The 27,708-nt window shown below is 40.0% G+C and overlaps 1 protein-coding gene and 1 pseudogene across 1 annotated transcript in view; one reads left to right on the top strand and one right to left on the bottom strand.

The window, feature by feature from the left end:
• LOC101136934 (ovostatin homolog 2) overlaps window positions 1-27,708 on the bottom strand; it is a 109,233-nt gene that overhangs the window by 55,434 nt on the left and 26,091 nt on the right. Inside the window, 1 exon segment of the mRNA XM_063694070.1 lies at window positions 16,936-17,003. Coding sequence (XP_063550140.1) covers window positions 16,936-17,003 — 68 coding nt within the window.
• LOC101144286 (ran-binding protein 6-like) lies at window positions 20,182-22,385 on the top strand (annotated as a pseudogene).

Here is a 27,708-nt window from a genome sequence, read left to right as displayed (position 1 = left end):
CATTGTGGAAGTCAGTGTGGCGATTCCTCAGGGATCTAGAACTAGCAATACCATTTGACCCAGCCATCCCATTACTGGGTATATACCCAAAGGATTATAAATCATGCTGCTATAAAGACACACGCACACGTATGTTTATTGTGGCATTATTCACAATAGCAAAGACTTGGAACCAACCCAAATGTCCAACAATGATAGACTGGATTAAGAAAATGTGGCACATATACACCATGGAATACTATGCAGCCATAAAAAATGATGAGTTCATGTCCTTTGTAGGGACATGGATGAAATTGGAAATCATCATTCTCAGTAAAGTATCGCAATAACAAAAAACCAAACACCGCATATTCTCACTCGTAGGTGGGAATTGAACAATGAGAACACATGGACACAGGAAGGGGAACATCACACTCTGGGGACTGTTGTGGGGTCGGGGGAGGGGGGAGGGATAGCATTGGGAGATATACCTAATGCTAGATGACGAGTTAGTGGGTGCAGTGCACCAGCATGGCACATGTATACATATGTAACTAACCTGCACATTGTGCACATGTACCCTAAAACTTAAAGTACAATAATAATAAAAAAAAAATAAAAATAAAATAAAATAGCGTCCTGATGTTCTGCTCTTTTCCTTTATCTTGTTTTATTTTCCTTACAGTAGTTCTTTGAGAGATAGTAACTCAGAACGTCTGGATTATAATCCCATCTCTGTTATTTAGCATCTGTTGCATTGGACAAGTTACTTAACCTGCCTAAGCTTCATTTTTCTCATTGATAAATTGCAGATAATAGCTTCCAATCTGTGATGAATAAATGGGTTGACATTTGTAAAATGCTTAGAATGTTGCTTGGTATGTAGCAATAATTCAGGAAAGATTAACTATCAGAGCACTTAATACCATCTGAAATTATGCCATTGATATAGTTTGAATATTTGTCCCCTCAAATCTCAGGTTGAACTGTTATCCCCAGTGTTGGAGGTGGGGCCTGGCAGGAAGTGTTTGGGTCATGGGGGCAGACCCTTCATTGCTTGGTGCTGTTCTTGCAATGGTGAGTGACTTCTTGTGAGATCTGATTGTTTAAAAGTGTGTGATGCCTCTCCTCTTCTTGCTCCCATACTGGCCACGTGAGACACTTGCTCCCCCTTGTCTTTCACCATGACTGTAAGTTTTCTGAGGCCTCCCCAGAAACCGAGCAGATGCCAGCACCATGTTTGCTGTACAGCCTGCAAAACCGTGAGCCAGTTTAACCTATTTTCTTCCTTTTTTTTTTTTTTTTTTGAAAAGGAGTTTCACTCTTGTTGCCCAAGCTGGAGTGCAATGGCACAATCTTGGCTCATTGCAACCTCTGCCTCCTGGGTTCAAGTGATTCTTCTGCCTCGGCCTCCCAAGTAGCTGGGATTAGAGGTGTGCACCACCACGCCTGGCTAATTTTTTGTATTTTTAGTAGAAAAAGGGTTTCAACATGTTACCCGGGCTTGTCTCAAACTCCTGACCTCAGGTGATCTGCCTGCCTCAGCCTGCCAAAGTGCTGGGATTATAGGTGTGAGCCACCGCACTTGGCCCCTATTTTCTTTGTAAATTACCCAGCCTCGAGTATTTCTTTACAGCAACACAAGAAATATACAAATGACAATATGCAGCCATTTGTATATTGTCTGCATCCCAAATTCAATGTAAACTTCATGAATATAAAGATTTACCTGCATTATTCTCACTGTATTTCTAACATCTGATATGACAGGCACATTAAATGAATTAAAAGACAAAGCAAAAGAAAATAATCACCTCCCCTCTTTTCCCAATCAGTTTAAAAGCATTAAAAGATTATAACCTGTCACCTGCCCTTCGCATTATACTGTGACTTACCTAAGGGTATGTAATCAGTAGAGTCAAGATGGTTAGAATCCTTGCACAATACTGGTTTCCGGAGGTGAGAGTTGGTAAAAATCTTTAATCCTGTTGCCTTTCAAGATAAAATCAATTTTAGATCACATACCAACATAGACTAGCAGTCTGGACTGGTTTTTTGTTCTAAGTATATTTTCAATTTCCACTTATTTATTTCTCCATCTCTAATTGTCATATATTTAGAGATACTTCACTGACATTTCCTAAATTCCATGTCTTTGAGTTCCTTAGTTTCTCTAATTCTAATGGCTTTTGCTCTATTTTCCTAATTAAGAGCTGTTGATGAAAACCTTTAAATAAGAGAGGACAAAAAAAGACATCTCATATCATACCCCACTATACTTTCACTACTTTGAATTTGGCATTTTTGTTGAACTAGGGATGTTATCTCACTTATAAACACTTTAAATATAGTAGAATACTTTAAAATAGTAGAAATCAAATTCAAGGGTAGACGTAGGAGCAAAATGGGGATTTATATTAGACACCAGTATATAATGTACATAATATTATGTCAGGAAAGCTGATAATTCCCTCACATATTAGTTCTTTTCCTAATATTATAATATTATTAGTTATTTAAAATATTATTATAGTTTTATAATGAAGTTCTAATAACCTTATAACTTAACCTTATTATAACATTATAATAATCTTATAACTTTATAATTATAACTTTATAACTTTTAAATAAAATTATATTAATACAACTTTAAAAAATATATTATAACTTTATAATTTATTGTAACTATATAGAATAACTATTATAGCTTTATAATATTATAACTATTATATAATTATAACTATAAGAACTTTATTAAGTCTTTTTGCTATTATAACATTATTTGAGATATTATTTCTCAGACATTAGTACTAATTGTAAATTTGTACTCTAAGAATTCTGAGATTAAAAACCCACACCATGAATATTTCTATTTATTTATATATTGTCACATATATTCACCATTTTAAGACTTAGTTGCCTTACCTTCACAAGGTCATAGCCATCTTTTCCAAAGTCAGCCCATGCAGGTGTGTAATAAATTCCATTGTAAAGGATATGTTCGTCTTCAAGACACGGCACTTTAAGGCCATCTTCTAAGTTAAGTCCTCTGAAATAATAGCCATGTAGTTCACTGGAATATAGCCGACTATACACCTAGATGGTAGAAGAGAATCAACTGTATTTTTTCATAGAAAACAATTCATTTTTCCCCACAAGCAGTATATAAATAACCTATATAATCCTATGAATATCCTGTGTAGAACTGTCATCATACCTATACCAAATAAACACATATTGAGAAAGTATAGGATCTTAGATCTGTAAAAACTTTGAAATACTATTTAATCAGTTAAATAATTGCTGGCTAAATCACATTAAAACTAACAGAAAGTCCATGAGGCTCAACTGGATTTTAATACATTCCAGATAAAGGCACTGCTCAATACTCTTTGAGGACTCATTCAAGGACATTGTTAGAGAATGTTCTCGGTTAATTTACTAAATCTCCCTGAGCCTAAGATTAGACATTAATCAAAATGGGAATACTGCATTAGTTCTATAGGGTTGATTAATATGAGAATAAAATTAAATAATAGATACGGGAATACTCAGTAGAGCAAGTGTCAAATAGTAGACCTTTAGCAATTGTTATTTATTTTTAAAAGTGTTGCTCATTTTTTCCATAAGAGAATCAGTATAATTGGAGTAGAGTCATTGTACATGATTTCTAACCTAAAATATTTTTTATGCCTGGAACTCTGGACAATTTTTTTCTCCTCTAGTTTATTTAAGGTATCCTGTTTTTATCCAAAGGTAAAGACATAAAACTATACTGTTGGTGGTAAACAAAGATGGTTTTAATCACTCACAGTTTGTGCTGACAGCTGACCATAATTCCTTAGTAGCAATACCCTCTGGTCTACAGCCCAAAGAGCACAAAGAGAGTTTGAAGCAGCCGAGACTTGAAGATCGACATTGGATCCTGGTAAACTTTTTTCTTTAGAAAAATTTAAGTTGACCTAAAAATGAAAATAAAAGGGCAAAAGGATGGCAAGCCATATGAGAAGAATCATCTTTTAGACTATTCTTAACTTTTTTAAAAACACACATAAGTTAAAAGGGCTTTCTGTGCTTTACCCACCTAATAATATTATTATTAGGAACAACTGGATTTGGAACAACATCCAAAGTGAATGCTATAATCCTGCTACTCTTCAATCGTCCAACATATTAACTTCTCCATAGCTTTCTTTTATTTTTCATTTTGCAATTCTATGAAAAATTGGGAGTTTAAACCCAACACTCTCTTAAGTTCTCCTTAGTTTTCCCCCAAATTAAAAAAGAATCATTTTTGGCACCTACCTGATTTTCGAAGCATTTCTCAATTCGGAATTGGGTGCTATCAGTGACCATTTCTCCTCCAGGATGCAAGCATAGACAAGCATATGTACTGAGGGCGCTAATTCAGGGTTAACGTCTATAGAAATGGAAAATATGCCCTTCCTCCCTGTGAAAAGAAAATTTCAAACCGAAAAAGTGCTTTGGTGAGACAGCTGACTGTCATCTTGCAGAAACCCTCCACTGAGTTTCTAGCCATCCTACCCACTGCCAAAGAGACTGCCCCGACCCACCTAATTTAATTTATAAAGCATTTCTAGGAGGTGTTCATAACCTATTCCATAAATTATAAAAGAAAGAAATAGTTGAACATTTCTTATTGCGTCAAACTTCAGTCTACTTTTGTTTCTTTTTAAAAATCCCTTCTTGTTTGAATGTAAAAGTACTTAACCTGTCTTTCTTGGAAAAGAAAGGGAAGGACAATGACCCTTTCCCATTATAGTAGTGTTTGGAATATAATTAATGCACTATTAATTAAGTAATTATTTTTTCATTTGGCATTGTGCCTATTCACATGTCTTTACATGTTCCCCAAGGGTAGTTTAGGGGGCAGTAAACAGTCCTAAAATGGGAGGATTGTGACTTTTAAAGAAAAATGTAAAATATATCCCAATTAAAGCATTCTATTTGTATTAAATTATATGCCAAAATTAGAGGTCTCACCATTTTCGTTGATCTCAATTTTCTGTTGCCCATGAAGAATGATTACACCTTTTGAAATCACCTAGGAAAATGAAAATATAATCATAAAGTTTAGAGGATAGAAACTAAATTTCATTTAATTATAAATGAATGTGATTTACCTTCTTTTCTTGTCTGAGCAATACTATTGACATGTTTACTAGTAAACTCAGGTTACCAGTAAACAAGCATATGACTCTAATAGCTATATTCAAGAGAATTTAGGAGCCACAGATAAACTTGCTATAAAGCAATTTAATGTTCCACATTCCAAAACAGTTTTCTAAGACCAATAAACAACTTTTTATTCATATTTGCAAATGCTGAATTACATCTCAATTTATTTAGTTCAGTGAAACAAAGTTACACAAAGGCATTAAGAGTCTCCCAGTGCTTGTCTGGTTTTCTGAAAGGTGTGTTTGATATGCAAGGTATAAGCAAGGCCTGTTCATCCATCTCCACCCAAAATTTAAAGAAAAGAAAATAAAGTAGCAAGCTGGGGGTGCTCCAGAAAAAAGCTTCTCTCACTTCACCTTTATCAGCAACTGTGTGCAAATTTGCATCAGCAGACTTTTGTTATGATCTCTAAAGTGCAAACAAAGGCTGGAGACTTCAAATCTAGTACAAACTCCTTGAATTTTTAAATTACAGTTTTAGAATATTATTTTAAAAGATGCTGAGACTTGCAGAAAATTTAAAGCTTCCATAAGATCTTGCAGCTTGAAATTGCAGGAGCTGCTACTCCTAGTCCATTTAATATTTCACTGAATATTAAAATTGCTTCAAATCTCTGAAGTGCCAAGTTTGGGTTATTAGCTCATAAAAAAAGAACTGAGCCTCAACTAGCTGGAAAATATTGTTTTGGGAACTAGAACATTTGCAAAAAGGCATAAAGCTCAAAGTTTAATGAGCCTGAGAGGTCTCAGCACTGTTGGCTGTAGTAGCTCACTGACTTCTCAAAATGGAAAGACAGCTCTCGTAACAGATGAGTGAACTGAAGAGGCACACAGAGGTACTGATATTTGTCAGGTCACACAATTAAGAAAAAAGCTTAAAAGACTGAGTATCAAATTAATTACTGAAAGCCTAAGAATCAAATTAATTCAGCCTCTATCCATTCATTCTAAAATATGATATTGAGGGTTTTCTCTGTGATGTGTACCCTGCTAGGCAGAATTAAAGTCCACCCAGCCTATTATGAAAGAATATGTAGAAGACTTGAATTGTCTAGTGTTATGCCCAGACCGTTAGTTCCCCAAAGAAGACCACCAGAGTCCAGAGTCAAAGCCAAGCGGCAAGGATCTTTACTACAAGTTCGAACCTGGTCCCTCCATTCCACAGCATACAAGAGGGCCCTGAACAATGCGAGTGTTTGCTTTTTATAGCCTGAAAGTTACAGGGGAACAAAGGAATTCTTTTGGTTCCCGCTCTTTCAGTAAAACTTTGAACGGCTGTCCCCTTATCGGAGACTTTCCTGGTGGTGTTTGTACTGGGCTCAGGAAGTTTGAGAGATATATGGTGATATGTGGTGGGATGGGAGGATGGGATGTGTTTGTACTGGGCTTGTTTGTTTTGAGCCCGGGGCTGAGGAATGTGCCTGGCTCCTTTCATTCCCCCCCTTTCTTTTCAGGTATTTTTTTAGAGCCAATCTTGGGTCTTATAAGTCTGATTCTGTTTCAGCGTTTACAGGTTGGTATTGGGCTCTGAGGACCATGAGTTGTACAGTGTTAAACCTTTCTTTAACGAACCGCAAAATTCTGTTAACAACACAAGGTCCTACGGTAAGCAGAAATAGTAGACTCAGCACGGGTCCAAGGAAGGGGGCTAACAGAGAAAACATAGATGAGTTCCACCATTGGTCTGCAGCTGAAGCAAACTGCCGTGTTCTTACTTCTGTGCTTAATTTGCATAACTGTTGGACCCGGTCTTCCACGAGCCCTGATTCATTTATGTAGAAACAACAGTCTTCCTTTAGAAACATACACGTTCCCCCTTTTTCAGCAGTGAGTAGGTCTAAGGCCCTCCGGTTCTGCAAGGTTACCTGTGCTAGGGACGTGAGCTGCCGCTGGAGGGAGGCAAGGGACTCAGCTGACTCCTCCATAGCAACGGCAAATTGTTGGTACAGCTTGTTACTTTCTATGAGGGTGTGACCTAGGGCTCCCCCAGCCAGTCTGGCCACCATGAAGGATGCGGTGAGGGAGATTCCTGCAATGAGGGGGAGAAATATGGCTCGTGCAGGTCTCGGTCTAGGGTCTGGGTGAATAACAGCACTAGTCCAGTTACCGGTATACCCTAGGAACTCGCCGGCAGTAAGTAGAGTTAACCGGGGAACTAATGTGACAGGAAGACACAGTAGGTTGGTAACAGAGGGGCTTGATAGGTTTTTAGATAATGTTCCATTACACCAGAAGAATATGCCTGACGGAGCCCTTAAGGTGATGTTAGGGGGCGTTGCAGTGATGTTGCAGAGGCTGGAATTAGTTCCTGAGAAACAGTAGAGAAACTTTTCTTGACTGGGGTTTAGGTATAGTGGCACGTTAGGGATAGGGGCATATGAGAGGTTTCGGTGGTTGTTAGCTTGGGCAGAGGTGGAGGATCCCCATGGCAGGGGGACAGCGGTTAGCGGTGGATGCCCTAGAGTGGCACACAGAAAGCAGCCAGACAGGCTGTGAAGTCCTGTAAGGTTGGCAAGTTCTAATCCTTCTTGCAATAATTTTAACCAGGAAAAAGGACGTAAATCTTGTGTCAGGCGGTTTTCTTGTCACTGGATATTTCCATGGACCAGGGGCCGTACCTGCACTAGACCCCACCACAGATAGAGGTGACTGCTAGGCCATGTGGAGGCGGAGGAGTAGTATACAGCCCCATGTTGAGGCGTGGTCCAGCGGGAGTTCCAGGAGTCTCTAACTATCCATGTATATGAAAGGTCTCTATCTCGTCTGTGATGGAAGGGCCATCTGGGATCTATCTGTTCTTTTCCACCCCACCATTGGTATTTATGGATGTTACAATAGTTATAAGGGCAGCCGGCACTTTGGTACCACCAATAGTGCTTACAATTGTATTCAGTCTGATCATACTCGAAATATATTCTTGGTGCCACTGGTTTGGCTACTGGGAAATCGGTAAAATTTAGTAAAATTGGGCTATTGCACCCTGAGGAGGGGCAATCTGCACTGGCCACTAATTTCCCGGGTTTATGAGGTTGCCCAGGGTGGGTTTGGTTTTCATAAAGCCAGAATCTCCAGACAAAGGGATTAGGAGCTGGCTTTATGTTTTCCCCAGCGGCCACTAGGGCGACTTATGTTAGAGTTAGACTACCTAACTGCATGTTTGCAGTGAGCTATGCTGCCGGCGCAGGGTGAGTTTTAAGCGGTTGTTCTTAGCTCTGTCCACAGTCCACGTGTCCGGTGCTTCAGCCGCTGCCGTGATTGGCCCCAGAAGGTCGGAGGTTGGGTCCACTGGCTTGACATGGGTGTAGTGGATCCACGACGCAATGCCTTCTACCTTCAGGGCGGTGGGTGTGGTCAGGAGTACTTGGAGTGGTCCTTTCCACCTGGGCTCTAGGGTCTCTTGTCGGTGTCGCTTAACCAGGACCCAGTCTCCCGGCTGGTACGGATGGGGTGTCAGTGCGGGACTGGTCTCATATAGCTCTTTCAGCTTGGGCCAGATTTCTTGGTGAATTTTCTGTAAGGCTTGTAGGGAAAATAAGAATTCAGAGACATTTTCTGTTTCAGACTTAAGCAGGTCATCTTTTAAGCTAGGAACTAGGGGTGGAGGTCTGCCATACATGATTTCATAAGGGGTAAGGCCCAGTTTGTAAGGGGTATTACGGGCCCGGAACAGAGCATAGGGGAGAAGGACTACCCAATTAGCGCCAGTCTCTATAGTCAATTTAGTTAAGGTCTCTTTTAAGGTCCGATTCATCCTTTCTACCTGTCCTGAACTCTGGGGCCTGTAAGCGCAATGTAGTTTCCAGTTTGCCCCAAGGATGGAAGACAAGTCCTGACTTACCTTAGCGACGAAAGCGGGCCCATTATCTGACCTTATCTGGATGGGGAAGCCATACCTGGGAAGGATATCTTCCAGAATTTTCTTTGCTACGACCTGAGCAGTTTCTCTTTTGGTTGGGAATGCTTCAGTCCACCCTGAAAAAGTATCTACAAAGACAAGTAAGTACCGGTACCCATACTTTCCTGGCTTTATTTCAGTAAAATCTACTTCCCAGTAGATACCGGGCCTGGTTCCCCTGAGCCTTGTTCCTGTTGCAGCTTGAGATTGGGGGTATGCGTTGTTAAGCTGGCAGACTTTGCAACTTGTCACAATACTGCTGGCCGTCTCAGCTATATGTCTGATTTTGAGCTTGGAGCGTCTGATCAGGTCTATCATCCGCCGGGCCCCCAGGTGGGTGGTTCGGTGGATGTGTTCTAATACCTGTTGTCCTAATTTTTCTGGTAGGATGGTTTGGTCATTAGTATCAGTCCACCACCCATTCTGGATTTGTTTCAGGGGAAGTTTGTCAATCCACTGGAGATCTTGTTCTGAATATTCAGGCAAATATGGCAAGTCCCGGCGGCCCGGGTCAGGGAGCTGGAGTGCAAGGAGTTGGCTGGGAGCCTTCGCCACATTCCTTGCAGTTTGGTCTGCCAGAAAGTTGCCTTGAGCAGTTGGAGTAGTTAGTTTCTGATGCCCTGGGCAATGTACGATGGCTAACTTTTCTGGCCTCCATAGGGCTGTTAGCAGGGCTAGGATCTCTTGCTTGTTTTTTATCTCTTTTCCTTCAGCCGTCAGTAACCCTCGCTCCCTGTAAATGGCCCCATGTATATGCGCCGTTGCAAAAGCATATCGGCTGTCTGTATATACTGTCAGCTTTTTCCCGGCCCCTAAGGTAAGAGCTTGGGTGAGCGCTATCAGTTCGGCCTTCTGGGCCGATGTCCCCGGGGGCAGGGGTTCCGCCCAGATTACCTCAGTCTCTGAAGTTACTGCCACTCCAGCATACCTCTGGCCTTGATGCATGAAGCTGCTCCCATCAGTGAACCAGACGAGGTCGGCGTCAGGAAGTGGGCGGTCCTGCAGGTCTTCTCGAACTCCGTGCACCTGAGCTAGTATCTTGGCGCAGTCATGGAGTGGGTCATCCAGGTCCAGGTTGGGCAGCAGCGAGGCAGGGTTTAAGGTCGTTGGGGGCAGGAAAATTATCCTGAGAGGATTTAGTAGTAGTCCTTGGTAGTGGGTGAGCTGGGCGTTACTCATCCATCGATTAGGTGGCTATTTGAGTACACCTTCGATGGCATGTGGAGTAACGACCCGCAATTCTTGCCCCATGACAAGTTTATCAGCATCTTGCACCATCAGAGCCATGGAACTGGACTGGGGACCCCTCCACTTGCAAAGTCACCCTAGGTTCGGGGAGGGGGGTCCGAACCCCGTCTTCCCTAGTCTTTGTCTTGAGTGACTAGTACGGGTGTAGACCTAGGGGGTCCGGGTCCCTGTCCTCGTGGTTTCTTTTTGGGGCAGTCTCTTACCCAGTGGCCAGCCCCCTTACAGTAGGCACATTGGTCTTTGCTCAGATTATCATGCCGGGGGGGCTGCCTAGGTTGGGTGTACTCTGGCTATAGATGCTCTTTCTGTACCACTGCTGCCAGGAACTTGGTCATTTTTTTAGTGGCCTTAAATTGCTTTTCCTCTGGAGTATCTCTGTTATTGTAAACCTGCTGGGCTATCTGAAGGAGGTCCTGAATCCGCTTTCCCTCCAAGTCTTCTAATTTCTGGAGTTTTCTCTTAATATCTGGGGCTGCCTGATTTACGAAAGACATTACAACAGCTGCCTGACTTCCTGGAGCCTCTGGATCTATGCGGGTGTACTGTCTAAAAGCTTCCATTAATCTTTCTAAGTAGGTAGCTGGGCTCTCTGTCTTTCCCTGCAGAATAGAATATACTTTAGCCAAATTAGTGGGCTTGCGAGCAGCTGCCCGGAGACCTGCCATTAGAGTCTGGTGATAAAGGTGTAGCCGTCCCCTACCTTCTGCCGTGTTGTAGTCCCACGCCAGCCTGGTCAGAGGAAAGGTTGCGTTTATGAGGTCGGGGTTGGCAGTCGGTTGACCGTTGTCCCCTGGGACCAGCTTTCTAGCTTCTATCTGTATTCTCTCTCGCTCTTCCATGGTGAACAAGATTCGGAGGAGCTGCTGACAATCATCCTAAGTGGGCTGGTGGGTGAACATGACACTATCCAGTAAAGCTAGTAAATCTTTGGGGTTGTCTGAAAACCGAGCACTCTGAGTCTTCCAGTTATACAGATCACTGGTGGAGAATGGCCAGTACTGGAGCCTGGGGATTCCTGTGTCATCTGGGGGTCCTATTTCCCGAAGGGGTAAAGCCACTGTGGAGTCAGGTGGCTGAGGGGAGCTAGTCCATGAAGTGCACCCTCGCGTCCGCCCCGCCGGCCTTTCAAAGTTACTTTCCCTTTCAGTGGGCCCGTGTGTGCCAGCCGCCTCCCGTCTGCCTGCTCCCTCCCGCAGCTCAGCCAGGGGGGCTGGGGCCTGGGGCCCGGAGGGGGTTCTGTGAACAGTGGGTCCCCGCTGTCAGGTAGAACAGGATGGGGGGGGCAGTTAGTTGCTTGGATTTTAGTGGTCGAGCAACCAGTGCCTTACAGGGTTCAGAGGCTAATTGGAAAGGGGACAGCCAAGGAGGCGGGTTCTCAACGAGGTCCTGCCATATGAGGATATATGGGATTTGATCTAAGTGGCCCGCACGCCCAGGTAGGAAAATCTTGGACTTTACCCTAGTGATGACAGCAAGTCGGAAGGTCCCTTCGGGCAGCCACCCCACATCAAAGGCAGGCCAGTCGGAGCGACACAGAGTAATTAGCTTTCTTTTCCTGATTTCTATACCAAGATCATGGCCCCTTGCTCCAACTTCCCCGAAATTACTCGTAAGGGGAGATACAGGAGCGCTCCGGGTATTACCCATCCTGTAACAATCTGTAGTCTCCTCCTGTAAAGGAATGTGGGTTTGAATCCCTGTAAAGGAAATCTGATCTGACTTATTAATGATATCTAATCGCAGGCGTACTTTGGCAGCCCTGGTCAGAGTTAGCTGCCTGGATCGCGGTCGCGCTGGGGCAGCCCAGATCAGAGACAGCTGCTGCCCGCCAAACCGGGGCAGTTCAGATCGCAAGCGCGCACCGGAAGCCCGGGTCAGAGTTAGCTGCCTGGATCGCGGTCGCGCTGGGGCAGCCCAGATCAGAGACAGCTGCTGCCCGCCAAACCGGGGCAGTTCAGATTGCAATATAGATCAGATGAGAGCCAGGGGACGTCTCCCACCGGTCTCCGCTGGCCGTCCTATAGCGCGTCCGCCAGGACTGTGCCAGCTCCAGTTTCAGACCTCGCGAGTCACAGATTCGGATTCAGAACAGACACAGACAGACAAACGGAGACGAGCCAGCTCACCTATCAGTAGATCAATCCTAGCAGATCCGTTGACCAGGGGTCTGGTGGGCTTGGGGAATCCCGGACGGGCCCCCAGATGTTATGCCCAGACCGTTAGTTCCCCAAAGAAGACCACCAGAGTCCAGAGTCAAAGCCAAGCGGCAAGGATCTTTACTACAAGTTCAAACCTGGTCCCTCCATTCCACAGCATACAAGAGAGCCCTGAACAATGCGAGTGTTTGCTTTTTATAGCCTGAAAGTTACAGGGGAACAAAGGAATTCTTTTGGTTCCCGCTCTTTCAGTAAAACTTTGAACGGCTGTCCCCTTATCAGAGACTTTCCTGGTGGTGTTTGTACTGGGCTCAGGAAGTTTGAGAGATATATGGCGATATGTGGTGGGATGGGAGGATGGGATGTGTTTGTACTGGGCTTGTTTGTTTTGAGCCCGGGGCTGAGGAATGTGCCCGGCTCCTTTCACTAGGAGATTAGAAAGTTTCATTTAAGCCAAGAGATGAATGCTGAGGAGGAATCAGCTCGGAAAATGAGGTGCAGGCAGGTTGGGAACTGTGGTAGCAAATGGGAACGAAGATTGTTATGGGCAGAAGGGAAAACCCGTGGGAGGTTTCGGAGCCAGAAAAGCACATGGCTTGTCCAAGAAAATGAAAGCCCTCTGTGTCTGCAATAAAGAAGGCTGAAGTGTAGAATGATGCAAAATGAAGCGGGCGAGCTTCACAGGTGCAGAGCAAATACAGTGTTGCAGGCAAAAAAATGGAGTCTGGTATTTGTTTTAATAGAAATAGGCAGTCATTAACTGTATTTCAATTAGGAGAGTGAAATAAATAATCCTAATTGCTTTTTAAAAAAATCACTCTAGATTTCCAGAATAAAGAAAGAAAGAAGAAAAGAAGGGAGGAAGGAAGAAGGGAGAGAGGAAGAAAAAGGCTATTAGCAGACTCATTTAAAATGGAAATGAGGTAAAGTAATTGTAAAGGCCTTATCAGATCAGAGGGGGGCAAACCTAAGCTATTTCAAGAGGGAAGGTGATGACAAGTAGATCAATTCACACCACAGACCTGCAAAATGGCTCAGCTCTGGATTAGGAAATATTGGATATTAAGTCGAGCAGAGGTGTGGCCAGAAAAGAAGGCAAAAGTCAGGGGCATGTGGGAGTGTCTTTATAAAAACTAGTTAAGAGGTTCAGCTTCCCTGTAATCCCAGTACTTTGGGAGGCCGAGGCGGGCAGATCACGAGGTCAGGAGATCGCGACCATCCTGGCTAACACGGTGAAACCCCGTCTCTACTAAAAAAACACAAAAAAATTAGCCGGGCGTGGTGGCGGGCGCCTGCAGTCCCAGCTACTCGGGAGGCCGAGGCAGGAGAATGCCGTGAACCCAGGACGCGGAGCTTTCAGTGAGCGGAGATCAAGCCACTGCACCCCAGCCTGGGCGACTGAGCGAGGCTCTGTCTCAAAAAAAAAAAAAAAAAAAAAAGAGGTTCAGCTTCTCACTCAAGGATGCTTGGTATTTCTCACACCCCAGTAAGGCAATATTATTGTTGACATGTTGAAGGATTTCTGTACCGGTTGGTAAAGAGCCACTTCCCTGAGCTCCCCAGAGTCCCCTCTCTGCTTCCCTAGAACCTCTCCTCCACAACCAGCTCCTCCCACTCCCACCACTTTGCCCCCAGTCTAAATGAGCCATGCTTGGCTTAGCTAAGGGCTTCAGTGGAATTATGACTCATACCTTTTCTGATGGTTTGGTGTCCATACCTTGCTGGTTTGAAATATTTTAATGTTTGTGGAAATGATGAAGGAAAGAAAAAATGCAAGAGATAATATAATGAAAAAGTGATAGAAATTGGTGATGCAGTAAATAGCACGAAAAAAAGAAGTATCAAAAGACTATTCCAGGAATTCTAAGTTTGCAAAATGTGAGAAATCATGTGGTACTACTTTCATTCTTCACATTGATAGACTCAAACACCTTTAGTTCTCAGAATAATACACTTCAGACATCTTTGACCTCTTATATTATTTCCTAAAATAAGCTTAAATGTGTTTCTCATATCCTCTAATCATCCAGAAAACTCCTATTCATCCCACAAAACCCTACTTAGGCATATTCTCTTTATGTATTTTTTCCTTAAAAATATGTATATACATATAAATGTAAATATATAGGCATATATCTTTTTCCTAAACTAGTGGTTGTCAAATTTTAATGTGCTTCGGAGGACAAGATTTCTAACTTATTCCTATAATTTTTTTTTTTTTTTGAGACAGAGTCTTGCTCTGTCACCCAGGTTGGAGTGCAGTGGCACCATCACGGCTCACTGCAAGCTCCGCCTCCTGGGTTCATGCCATTCTCCTGCCTCAGCCTCCTGAGTAGCTGGGACTACAGGCGCCCGCCACCATGCCAGGCTGATTTCTTTTTGTATTTTTAGTGGAGACGCGGTTTCACCGTATTAGCCAGGATGGTCTGGATCTCCTGACCTCGTGATCCGCCCATCTCGGCCCCCCAAAGTGCTGGGATTACAGGCGTGAGCCCCTGCGCCTGGCCACTTATTCCCAGAATTTCTAAATTATTCCCAGGTGATGCTGATACTGCTACTCTAGGAAATATACTCTGATAATCACTGTCCTAAACTCTAGCTAGAGTTAATCATTCATTTTTCTGTAACACCTCAGTGGCCATACATGTTTCATTTGTAACACTTATGTAATTCTAATATATGTTTTGTCCCCAGTTATACTTTTTCTATTTCTTCAATTGTTACAATTGCTAATACAGCACCCGGAATATGAAAAACATTCAATAAGTGTTGGATGATTGAATTAATTCATGTTTCATTAATTTTATATCATCTTCATAAATCTCAATGAAGTATCATGCATCCATTTAGACAGTGTAAAATAATCCATAATAGCAATATATTAAAATCAAACTAATACTTAATATCTTTTGTGTGACAGAAGTTGGGCAAAGAGCTTTATATGTATTATTAAACAATTATCTTGATGATTAGACAATATATTACAAAAAACTAAGGTTCTCTAGAGGTTTAAGTGGCTTTCAAAAAGTAACACAAAGCTAGTACATATCAGAACTCTGGTTTGATCCCAGCAATGTCCAAATAGAAATGGGTGACTCTGAAGAAAGGGTCTGAGAATGACAGAGTGCATATGGGTTGTGGTGGCATGGCCTTTTCCCTCCTTTCTTAAAAATAGATACCAGTTATATAAGTTTTATCATTTATGTTAACTTTGAGCTTCCTCGTGGCATATAGGTACAGGGATTTCATTAGGTTCAAAGAAGTTTTAAAGAAAAGAAACAATTTTGGTTGTGGAAGAATATTTTCAGCTCATACCAAATAATTGAAGTCTGCTGTGTAGGTTTTGTCTTCAAAGTCTTCCATATTGAGAATGTAGTGCACTAGCACCCTCTTCTGCTGGTTGCATCTCAGTTCTTCCATCTCTTGGACAATCTTTAGGAAGCTATTCGTCTTGGAGTAAAATCGATATGCAAAGTACTCGGGCTGAGGGTATTGAGGCAACACCCAGCCATGAGCCTGGCAATTTTCATTGGCCTTGTAGGCTGCCTAGACAAAAAATCAAAATTACGGGTATTTTAGGATAAAGAGAAAGGATGAGTGAAAGAATATTTGATAAGATGGTTTATCATCATGCTGCTTTATCTCTGCAAGAAAATTTTATAGCCATTCTACATTAAATCTAACCCAATTCCCCATTTTCTAGTTATACTCTAGAGCGACCACTATGGTTTTTACAATTTAGTCTATTCAAGTCCTACTTCAATAATATTACATTAAATATTTTACTGTATTCTTTACTATAATTATTACTTTTGCTAGCATGTAGATTGCTATATCTCCCTCACTATAATACGAAGAACCCATGAGTGCAAACGTTTACCTTGCTACTGATAACATAACATGAAGTTTTGATGAAAGATGGGAAAGTTTTTATGAAATACAGCAAGGAGTTTACTCTGACCATAGTAATTTACCATTATCAACACAAAAAGTCTGAGGAGTCCTTTAAAAATATCTAGGAAGGATTGATATTTAATTATTACAGATAGTAGTTTACTTCTCTCTTGAATATATCCAGAGAAATTCTTTACATTATTCCAAGGTAATAGATTACGGGGTTTCTCAAATATTTCCTTCTATAAAAACACAATTCTCTTTCTATTTCCTTAATAAAAGTGAAGCATTGCTTATTTTCAGCTAATTCTCCTTTATACAATTTAGTATGTATGCTATCCTTCTGTCTTTTCCCGGGACTCTTAAAATAATTTTTAACCTACTTTTCATAAGGCCTATATTCTTAATATTTAACTATTTTTCAGTACTCTAGATTCACACCAAGGTGTATCTTTTCATTTCTGTTCCATAAATATAATTTCACATAGACCTAAACCTTAGCTAGCCAGTGCAGTTTTTTGTTTGCTTGTTTGTTTTTATTTTACTTGCCTTTCGTTTAACTTACTTTCAAAGTGATATTTGGGTATGTAAACGTACATGTGTCCAAGAAAAAATGAGCGATGCCATTTACATCTGTGGTGTAGTTTCCCACGATTTTGTCCTTCAGATGCAACTGGACAACTTCATTTGGGATTGGAGAGTTGTCTGGATTAAGCAATCTAATCTGTACAAGAGGAAGAAAATACATTTCGGAAGCATGTAGTAAATTTGGGAATCCATTTTGATGGCATTTGCCAAGCTTCTATCATGGGGACCCCCGCTCTCCTTGGTGCGTATGCACTTCCTGTGTGGTTTCATCTATTCCTGTTGAGTGTATGACATGTACCATTAATATACTAATGAGCCTAAACTCTGTTTCTCCTGCCCACGAAGATCTCTGAAAACTCAGGCCCATAGAATTAATCATCCTGAGTATTTTTTATAATAAAAATGCTACAGAAACTCTCAAATTGGAATGATTTATTACTGTGCCCAACCTTCCTTTTTTTCTCTTTCTCTTATTTATCTCAGAGAATACCTCAACCATTCACTTAGTCACTGAAGTCAAATATCTAGAGACATCTTAGACTTTTTATTTTCCTTCTCCTATAATTTTCAATTGTTGATCAAATATTTTCAATTGTATCTTTTTAACATTTTCTGTTTCCAACTGATCACGTTTGTTCCTGTTGCTATTCCTTGTATCAATATCTTATCTTTTTTCCCTCATACGTCTTCTACTTTTTTCTATCCAGTCTCTCTCTCCTGTATTGCTTTTGCTTGTTCTTTCTCTCTACTGGCATCAAACCAAATTTTCTAAAATGCAAAATTTAGCATTATCCTCCCTAAAACATTGTAGTGACTGCTCTGATAGGCCATGGTTATTCGCTAGAAATCTCTTTCTCATTCTCTTACTAGTACAGGCAATGATTGCTTTAAAAAGTCCCTTCTGAAATCGTATGATTTGTAGTAGATACAATGCCTGCATCAGTATCTATGCCAGTTTGAAGCCTTTAAAGGCACCTTCTTAACAACATCTAAGGCCACAACAACCAGAAGAAGACTGTCTGAGCCATCCTTTTTTTAGCTCAGTCAGTTTCTGCAAAACAACTTCTGCTTTGAGCCTTTCATCTTATTTCTGCCACTTATCATTTTCCTGCTGGTCCAAGCAAACACAATCCTTTTTTCTTGCTCAGCATCTGTAGACTGATGCCTCATTTGCACCATCTACACAGATTTTGAACTTAGTTTCATCTCAAGGCTTGATCTTGTAAGAAAAATTCAACTTGTCTCAGCAATCCACAGGCCACAGACACGTGACACCATGCCTTTATGATCACACAGAGGTTTGCTCTAATTTTAGTACACCTAGAGTAGAAAGATCCTTTGAGTCCCTTCCAGTCACAGAAAGATGAACAAGCCATGTGATTTCTGGGCACTTTCCTTTCTTTCTTTGTCCCCAAACCCAAATAGTGCCCCAAGTGATGACACCAGGCCCATTATCAACCACTGGGGCCAGGCATGCAACACTTCATTAGCAGATGTTTCTTGTGGCAAAGGTATTTGTCGTATGTCCTACAATTTTAAACAGTATCATTTCAGCCATCCACGGATGCTGCTACTGTCACTTATGAAGAAATACCCTTGTTAGCCCACCACCTTGCCCAGCTTTCTATGTTCACATATGTTACTCTTGGAGTCATAGCTCTGAGGTCTTGAAATGTGTAGGGGACACTAAAAAAGCAGATAGTACCTTCATTCTGGTAATAAAGCTTACTCTTTAAAAGCACTCCCTAGCAATACTGAGCCACGTGTTTGATGGCCTTATGACACAACGCGTGGCCAGATAAACCATTTTTAATTTCCAGTAATGCAGCTACTGTAGTGATTCACTATATCACAGAGAAACCAGTCCCTTTTCCAGAAGTAGAACAGGAATGACTTGTTTCTCCTGGCACATCTCCTGGAAGTGATCAGAGCATTCACCACTGTGAAATGGCCAAAAACCCAAAAGATACCACTTTATACAACCATATTTTTGAACTAAAACATTTTATTGTTTGAGACTCACATCTGTTTATAGCTGCCATTGGTCTCCCTAAAATGATCAAGGAAATAAGAGCTCTTATATATGAGTTTTCAGGAACTAATTCTTTCAAATGCTAATGAAGAGGGTGTGTCCAGGCAGGACACTGTACTGTATTACAATATATTAATAACAGACTACTTTGTCCATGGATGCCTGATTCATGTAGGTACCACCTATCCCCTACCTCCCTGACAAACTATTACCAACCTCAGCTGGTTTTCCCAGCTCTCCTCTATAGGAAAAGGTGTCTTGGAGTTCCTGATTATAGGATAAGATAATACTATACTTTAAAGTGTCAAGAAGCTTTGAGAGGGAATGGGAAGGAGCTGGGCCTTAATGACTAGGCTAGGGCTTAAGTACACACATACACATACACATACACACACACACACACACACACACACACCCCTCTCAACCATGTCTTATGCTAGAGAAGACAGAAATAAAACCCCTGAGTTAATCTGGAGCATGATTGACTGGCAGATTTTAGTGGATTATTGCTAATTTTTTAGAGGGGATAATAGGATTTAGGTAATCTTTTTAAAAATATCTCAAATCACCCTTCATTGAGAATCACTATTCTAAGAGTGGCAAAATTCTAATTTATCACTTTTTAACTTATTAGCCAATAAATTTTGCCATTTGGCAATGTCTGCAAACACTTTGGACTATCACAGATAGGAAGAGGATGGTGCTACATCCCAGGTAGAGACCTGGGATGTTGCTAAACTCTTACCATGCACAGGGTAGCCCCCACAGCAAAGTATTATCTGGCCCAAAATTTCAGTTGTGCCAAGGCTAAGAAAGAATGGTTTAGAGAAACAATGCATCTAAGTAATTATTGTCAATGTCTGCTAACATCTCAGTAAGAGAGGAAGAGTGCTCTCTGTGAAAAGTACATGACACTACCTACATTATATTCTTGCCTACTGTACCCACCAAAAATGAACTGGAATCTGATCAAGCTTCTGAACCTCACTACTGGTTTATAGGAAACACAGAGGACTGAAAGTAGTTGCTTCTGGGGAAGTATTCATGAAATAAAGGGAGTAGAGGGGACAGGTGCTCATTGTCCTTCATATTTTAATTTATAGTGTTATTTTTCTTGTTAATATATGTGTTGTCTGCAATTTAAAAATTACTTATTTTCCTTCCCAGTCATGGTAGCTTTGACAGAGCATAATGGCGGCGACCACGTCCACAGGGGTGCCGGCGAAATTGTCAGAAAAGCAAAGAGTTTTATCAGCTTCTGAAGAACCTGATCAATCCAAGCTGTATGGTGCAGAGGCAAGCAGAGGAAATCTGTGAAAATATCCCAGGATCCTCATCCAAGGGTGAGGGCTCCAGCCTGTACTACACTTGGACAGATGGCTACAGATTTTGCACCCAATTTCCAAAAGAAATTTCATGAAACAGTGATTCCGGCTCTGTTACGTACCACGCAAAATCAAGGTAATCAGTGTGTGCAATCACATGCAGCTTCTGCTCTTACTGTTTTTATTGAAGACTGCCCCAAATCATTCCTAGTTCTATATTTGGATAGTATGGTGAAAAATCTACATTCTGTCTTGGTGATTAAGCTTGAAGAGTTGATTCGGAATGGAACTAAGTTGGCCCCGGAATAACTTGTGGCAACCATTGCATCAGTTGCAGATACAATAGAAGAAAAATTTGTCCCATATTATGATATATTCATGCCCTCACTAAAGCACATCATTGAGCTTGCTGTTCAGAAGGAACTCAAGCTTCTGAGAGGAAAAATTCTTGCGTGCATTAGCCATACTGGTCTTGCTGTTGGGAAGAAAAAATTTATGTAAGATGCATCAAATGTGATGCAGCTCTTGTTGAAGACACAATCAGACTTAAATAATACGGAAGATAATGACCCTCAGACCTCTTACATGGTTTCAGCATGGGCTAGAAAGTATAAAATTCTTGGAAAAGATTTTCAACAGTACCTTTCCCTGGTTATCGAGCCTCTTATTAAGACTGCTTCAGCTAAACCTGATGTTGCTCTCTTAGACACACAGGATGTGGAGAATATGAATGATGGTGATGGCTGGCAACATGTAAATCTTGGAGACCAACAGCGTTTTGGAATTAAAACTTCAGGACTTGAAGCAAAAGTAACTGCTTGCCAGATGTTGGTTTACTATGCTAAGGAGTTAAGGGAAGGGTTTGTGAACTATACAGAACAAGTTGTGAAGCTGATGGTTCCTTTACTGAAATTTTATTTCCACGACAGTGTTCGAGTGGCAGCAGCAGAGTCCATGCCTTTTCTCCTGGAATGTGCAAGAATTTGTGGCCCAGAGTATCTTGCACAGATGTGGCAATTCATACATAACCCCTTAATCAAGGCTATTGGTACTGAACCAGATACAGATGTGCTCTCAGAAATAATGAATTATTTTGCAAAGTTCGTTGAAGTTATGGGAGATGATTGCCTTAATGATGAATACTTGGAAGAACTGGGAGGAACACTGAGAGCAAAACTTGAAGGGCACTTTAAAAACGAAGAATTGTGACAGGTTAAAAGTCAGGAAGAAAACTATGATCAAAAGGTTGAGATGTCTCTGCAAGATGAGGGTGAATGTGCTGTTTATATTCTGACCAAAGTATCAGATATTTTGCACACATTATTTAGTACTTATAAGGAAAAGATTTTACCATGATTTGAACAACTACTACCATTAACTGTAAATCTAATTTGTTCAAGTAGGCCATGGCTAGGCAGACAGTGGGCATTGTGCATATTTGATGACATCACAGAGCACTGCAATCCAACTTCATTTAAATATGTAGACTATTTTTGGTGGCCAATGCTACTAAATGTGTGAGATAACAACCCTGAAGTCAGGCAAGCTGCTGCTTATGGCCTGGGTGTCATGGCACAGCTTGGTGGAGATGATTATCATTGTTTATGTTCAGAAGCTGTCCCACTGCTGGTAAAAGTTATTAAGTGTGCAAATTCCAAAACAAAAAAAAATGTCATTGCTACAGAGAACTGTATCTCCGCACGAGGGAAGATTTTGAAGTTTAAGCCTAACTGTGTAAATGTAGATGAAGTTCTTTCATACCGGCTATCATGGCTTCCACTGCATGAAGATAAATAGGAAGCTATTCAGATTTTGAGTTTTCTCTGTGACCTAATTGAAAGTAACCACCCAGTTGTAATTGGTCCAAATAATTCCAATTTTCCCAAAATAATCAGAATAATTGCAGAAGAAAAAATTAATGGGACTGTTAACTATGAAGATCCCTGTGCCAAACGCCTAGATGATGTCGTGCCTCAGGTACAGACTCCTGAAGATTTATGGTTGGAATGTGTATCTCAACTCGATAATGAACAGCAGGAAGCCTTACAGGAGTTGCTAAATTTTGCTTGAAGCACTTTAATATAACTTGAATATTATCTACCATAAAAGTAACTACAAATAACTGTTGTGAATGGATTTTATTATAAATCAGTGAACTGTTTTCTCTCTGCTAAGCTGTTTATAGTTCTTCCCATGTTTCTCCAGAATTAGTCAATGTTAGTCCTCTGTTTATCTTGTATGTTTTATCTCCCCAACACCGACCTTGGTGATAACCTGTGCTTCAAGCTGTCTTACAATATTTGTCACCTTTCCCCTAGTTGATGTGAAGTATATAAATTGCTGCTATTTGTTTGAACTATTATCAATGCTAGCCAAGCAGTATACTTGATGTGAAGATGTCATGCTATCACGATATGCTAAGAGCTCATGAAAATAAGACAGAATTTCCAGGACAAACATCTTTAGAATTGTGAGTGAAGGATATAGTGGCAGGCTTGTCCCTCCTTGATTAATACTCTTGATATTTGTGGTGATGGGAGGATACTGGAACTAGGAGAGAGTTTTGAGATATTGCAGAGGATGTGGGATGTATATAAACTTTTTCATGATGTTCTCCTGGGAACTGGGTGGGACATATCCATATTCTACTTCCCAAGGTGTCCAGCTGAGAGTTAGAGAACTTTTAAATTTCTTTAGCCAGACTGGTCTCTATTTTTTTAAGTTATCCAGGACTCCAAGAACCATAGTTACTGAAAAGGGATTCCTGATTCATCTAACATTGGTAGCATGTAACAGTGTTCGACAAATAGTAAGTCATCAGTATTCTTGGGAGTCAGTGTTGTGTGTTTCAGGAGAGTATTATTTTGTATATGTATGCCATTTCCCCCCTGCAAAGCAGTTCAACAAGAAGAGAAGCTCTGATGTTAGGGCTTAAATTGATTTATATTTCAAAGAATTCCCTAATAGATTCTATAGTAGCACTGAAGGGTATTCTATTGTAAAACTCAGAGGAAAGCAAATGTAATTTTCTTTGGACATGAAAAAGAAAGCAACTTTGAGAGTAGTCATTTAGCCGTAGATGTGCATTATTATGAGAAAACAGTTCTATAAATTCAGGGTTAATTCTATTAATTGGAATGTCGGTCTCTAATGTCTAGCTTATTATAGGGTAGAAAAGAGCTTTCTACTCAGCTAATCATGAATCATTGATCCAAAACTTAAATACATCTATCATTTCCTGGGGCTATTGTGAGTACTGTATATGTATTTAGCAAATATTTAAGACCTAGTAAGTGCTCAATAAATTGTAGCTGTTACTACAAAAGAAAAAATTACTTTTTAAAAAAATATACAACCATAATCACACATACTAGAGAAGAAAACTTAAAACTCTAAGTAATTCTTAGGTAAAAATAAAAATAAAAATAATGAAATCATCAAAAATGATTTTAATTGAACTTAAAAATTGTTAAGATGGTAAATTTGATATGTGCATTTTTCCATAATTTAAAAAATAAAAATAGTATAGAAAAACACCTGTGAGGAGGAAAGAAGTATTCAGGAAAAATTGTATAAATCTGAAAACATGGAAGTTTAACATAAGTATTTATAACAAGATGCTAGAAAAAAAAACCAAAAGAGGTAGAAGAAAAAATATAATAAAAATAAATGATGAAATGAAATCATTTAAAATAACATTAAAAATAAAGATAATTAACAAATCCAAAAACTAATGGGAAAAAAACACAAACACAACTAGTAATAAAAAAGGGGAAATAAATTATGATAGATTTATTTTTTCAAATCATAAGTGAACATATTTTTATGCCCTCTATTTTAAAACCTAAATTTAATAAGAAATATCTAGATACAGAAACTAACATATTATAGAAAATTCTTAGTGAACTAAAAAAGGAAAATTTTTTGACTTGATAAAGTACATCTCACAAAATGCTACAGTTACTTAGTAGGTTTACGCATTACATTTTTAAAAGCATTCCCCAAAATATGCAAAATACAACCAGGAAGTCCACTATCATCTCTAATATTCAATTTGGAGATCTTTGCCAATCGAATAAAACAAACTAATAACAAAAACCTCAGAAGATTAAGTTCAGAAAGGAAGCTAAAATATAACATTTTCACACAAAATGCTCTTTACACAGAAAACACCTTTAAATAGCACAGAAAAGATACAAGAGACAAATGGGAACCCAAGAAATCATCTTGGGTAACAACAACATAAGAGGGAGGAAATGTAGAATTCTCAAGTCTAGATAAAATTATTTTATATTCAGAAAAAATTTTATATTCTTTGAAGATATCTCTCAGTTTTATATATTTACTAACAGAACATGGAAATATATAAAGCAAAAATGTACAAAGTGAAGAGAAAGGTTAGAAAAAATTATGTTAACATTATCCACCACTATTCAGTAAGTGAAGTGAACATATATCAAATTTATCTATCTGCCAAAGCTGTATTTCAATCTAAATTTGTTCATTAAATGACTTTTACTGAAATTTGTTTCAGTAAGTCCTTTAGGTGATGCTGACCCCAGTTTGAGAACCACTGCTCTGTAAGATGTAAGCCAGGCTACCCACTTTTGTATTTCTTTTTTTAGTGTTCTTGTGTCAACCTAAATATTACTTCCTCAGGGAAACTTTCCATGATCATTTAGTCCAGATTTTAGCAAACTTCTTTTGTAAAACACCATGGTCTCTCTCTCATATATTTTTTTATTTTTTAAATAATCTTTTAAAAATGTTAAAACCACTCATAGTTCACTGGCTGTATCAAGGCAGGCCTCTGTCTGATTTGCCTATGGGCTGTGGTTTGTCAGCTCCTGATGTAGAGTAGTTAAATGGTCAGTATTTCACTGACATAGCGCCTATCACAACTACAATAATTCTTTGTAAAATTATCTGTTTAATGTTTATTATCTCTATTACACTATAAACTCCATAAAAGCAGTGATAAAAGTGCCTCTCTACATCACCATTTTATTCCTAATACTGATGTAGACTATATAATTTATTGTCCAAACTTGGACACTTTTAGAGTGAAGTGGTTGTAACTATTAACAGTTACAACTTGATAAAACATATACACCAGGACAGATCTATGAAAATCAACAGTGTAGGTCACCCTACAGTGCTTAGCACAGAGATTCCTACATAGTAATTTCTTAGGGAATAGCTGTTGGAAGATTAGTAGATAAATGAAAGAACAAATGAATGAATGAATAAGGTATGTAAAAAATGACTGCTTTCTTACCTGGCCAAAATAAGGGAGTCCCTGTTTGTAGGACATATCCATATTCTCAAAACTAATCATCACCACTGATGAGTCTATGTATACGTACTTGGAGCCTGTAAGCTGCACACCTGCAGTCAATTAAGTATTATTGAGAAAATGTCACTTCCAAAAACAGACAAACAGAGCTTCTGAAAAAAACCACAAAAGCTCACCATTCCTTCTAATAGTTTCCCTTCCCTTTCCTAAGCAGTTTTAATATGTAGGTACTTCAGATGTCTTTTATAAAGAAAGTTAATCAAGACGGCACAAAATGCTTGTGCCAACTGGTGTTGCTGCTTTTTATAAAATATCCAATTCACTTACCATTTTTTCATGATGGATTAGTAAACGTTGATTTCTCATTATTCCTAAGTGATTGTTTAACAACATTTCTTTTACTCTCTGCTTGCCTAAAACATATGCTTTAATTTATTAATAGTAAGAATTGTAATATATGTGTATTATTAAAAATGGAAATGCTTAAAAAAGAAAATACAAATTACCAAATATCAGATATCTCCAAGAGAACCAAAATTAGCATTTTAGGCTTTTTCCCACAAGTTCTATTTCTCTTTATATTAATCATTTATATTAATATGTTTGAGATTGTATGTGTATATGTGTACATGCACACATACACTCAATATGTGCAAATGTATATGTAGTTTTACATGTTTTTTATCATTATTTTATAAAGTTTTTGTAAAACCTTATAAAAACTTATATTTTTAATTGCTACATTATTTCTCATATAAATATGGACATATGTTATCATGTAGCAAGCCCTTCCCTCCTTCCTTCCTGCCTTCCTTCCTTTCCTTCCTTCCTTTTCTTCCTTCCTTCCTTTCTTTCTTTTTCTTTCTTTCTCTCTCTTCCTTTCTTTCTCTCTCTTTCTCTCTCTCTTTCTTTTTCTTTTTTTTTTCTTGAGATAGGGTCTCAATCTGTTGCCCAGGCTGGAGTGCAGTGGTGCAATCATGGCTCACTGCAGCCCCAACCTCCTGGGCTCAAGTGATCCTCCCACCTTAGCCTCCTGAGTAGCTGGGACTACAGCTGCATGACACAACACCCAGCTAATTTTGTATTGTTTGTAGAGACGGGGTCTCACTATGTTGCCACCAAGGATGGTCTCAAACTCCTAGGCTCAAATAATTCTTCTGCCTCAGCCTCCCCAGGTGCTGGGGTTATAGGTGTGAGCCACTGTGCCTGGCTATTCTTTTATTATTTATTTAGTTCAGTATGACAAATATACCTAATTATCAATTAAATGTTTGTTTAATACTTGAATTTCCTCTGGATGTGACAGATACCTCTAAAACTTTGAAGACTGATATAAGTACATTAGTAATGTAATATTTCAGGAACAGAAATTTTGCTGAAATATCAGTTACATATGCATGAGTTTAAAAGTACTATAGTAACACAAAGTGGTCAGCACAGAAAAAAGCATTTCAAGGATTAAGACTTACCATTTTGTGCTTTAGGAAGAAGGGGTATTAGGTCCAGGAGATACAAGAAATTAGTCATTAGAAATATTATTGGCCGGGCGAGGTGGCTCACGACTGTAATCCCCGCACTTTGGGAGGCCGAGGCGGGAGGATCACCTGAGGTCAGGAGTTTGAGACTAGCCTGGACAACATGATGAAACCCCGTCTCTCTACTAAAAATGCAAAAACCTAGTCGGGCGTGATGGCGGGCGCCTGTAATCCCAGCTACTCGGGAGGCTGAGGCGGAAGAATCGCTTGAACCTGGCGGGCGGAGGTCGCAGTGAGCTAAGATTACGCCACCGCACTCTAGCCTGGGCAACAAGAGCGAAACTCCGAAAAAGAAAAAGAAGGAAGGGAGGAAGGGAGGAAGGGAGGGAGGAAGGGAGGGAGGGAGGGAGGGAGGAAGGGAGGGAGGGAGGGAGGAAGGGAGGGAGGGAGGGAGGAAGGGAGGGAGGGGGGAGGGAGACAGATTTTCCTGGATGAGATAAAGATTTTTCACTGGATTTATTTTCAGAGGCTTAGTAAAATATTCTCACCAAACTATTTTACTTCCCATGTTCTAATTCTATGCTCACCAAAAAAATTTTATACTCGACAACTACATGTCTCA

Source organism: Gorilla gorilla, chromosome 10, assembly GCF_029281585.2.
Source record: "Gorilla gorilla gorilla isolate KB3781 chromosome 10, NHGRI_mGorGor1-v2.1_pri, whole genome shotgun sequence".
In the NCBI taxonomy this organism is placed as follows: Eukaryota; Metazoa; Chordata; class Mammalia; order Primates; family Hominidae; genus Gorilla; species Gorilla gorilla.
This window is presented reverse-complemented; position numbering and strand designations above follow the sequence as displayed.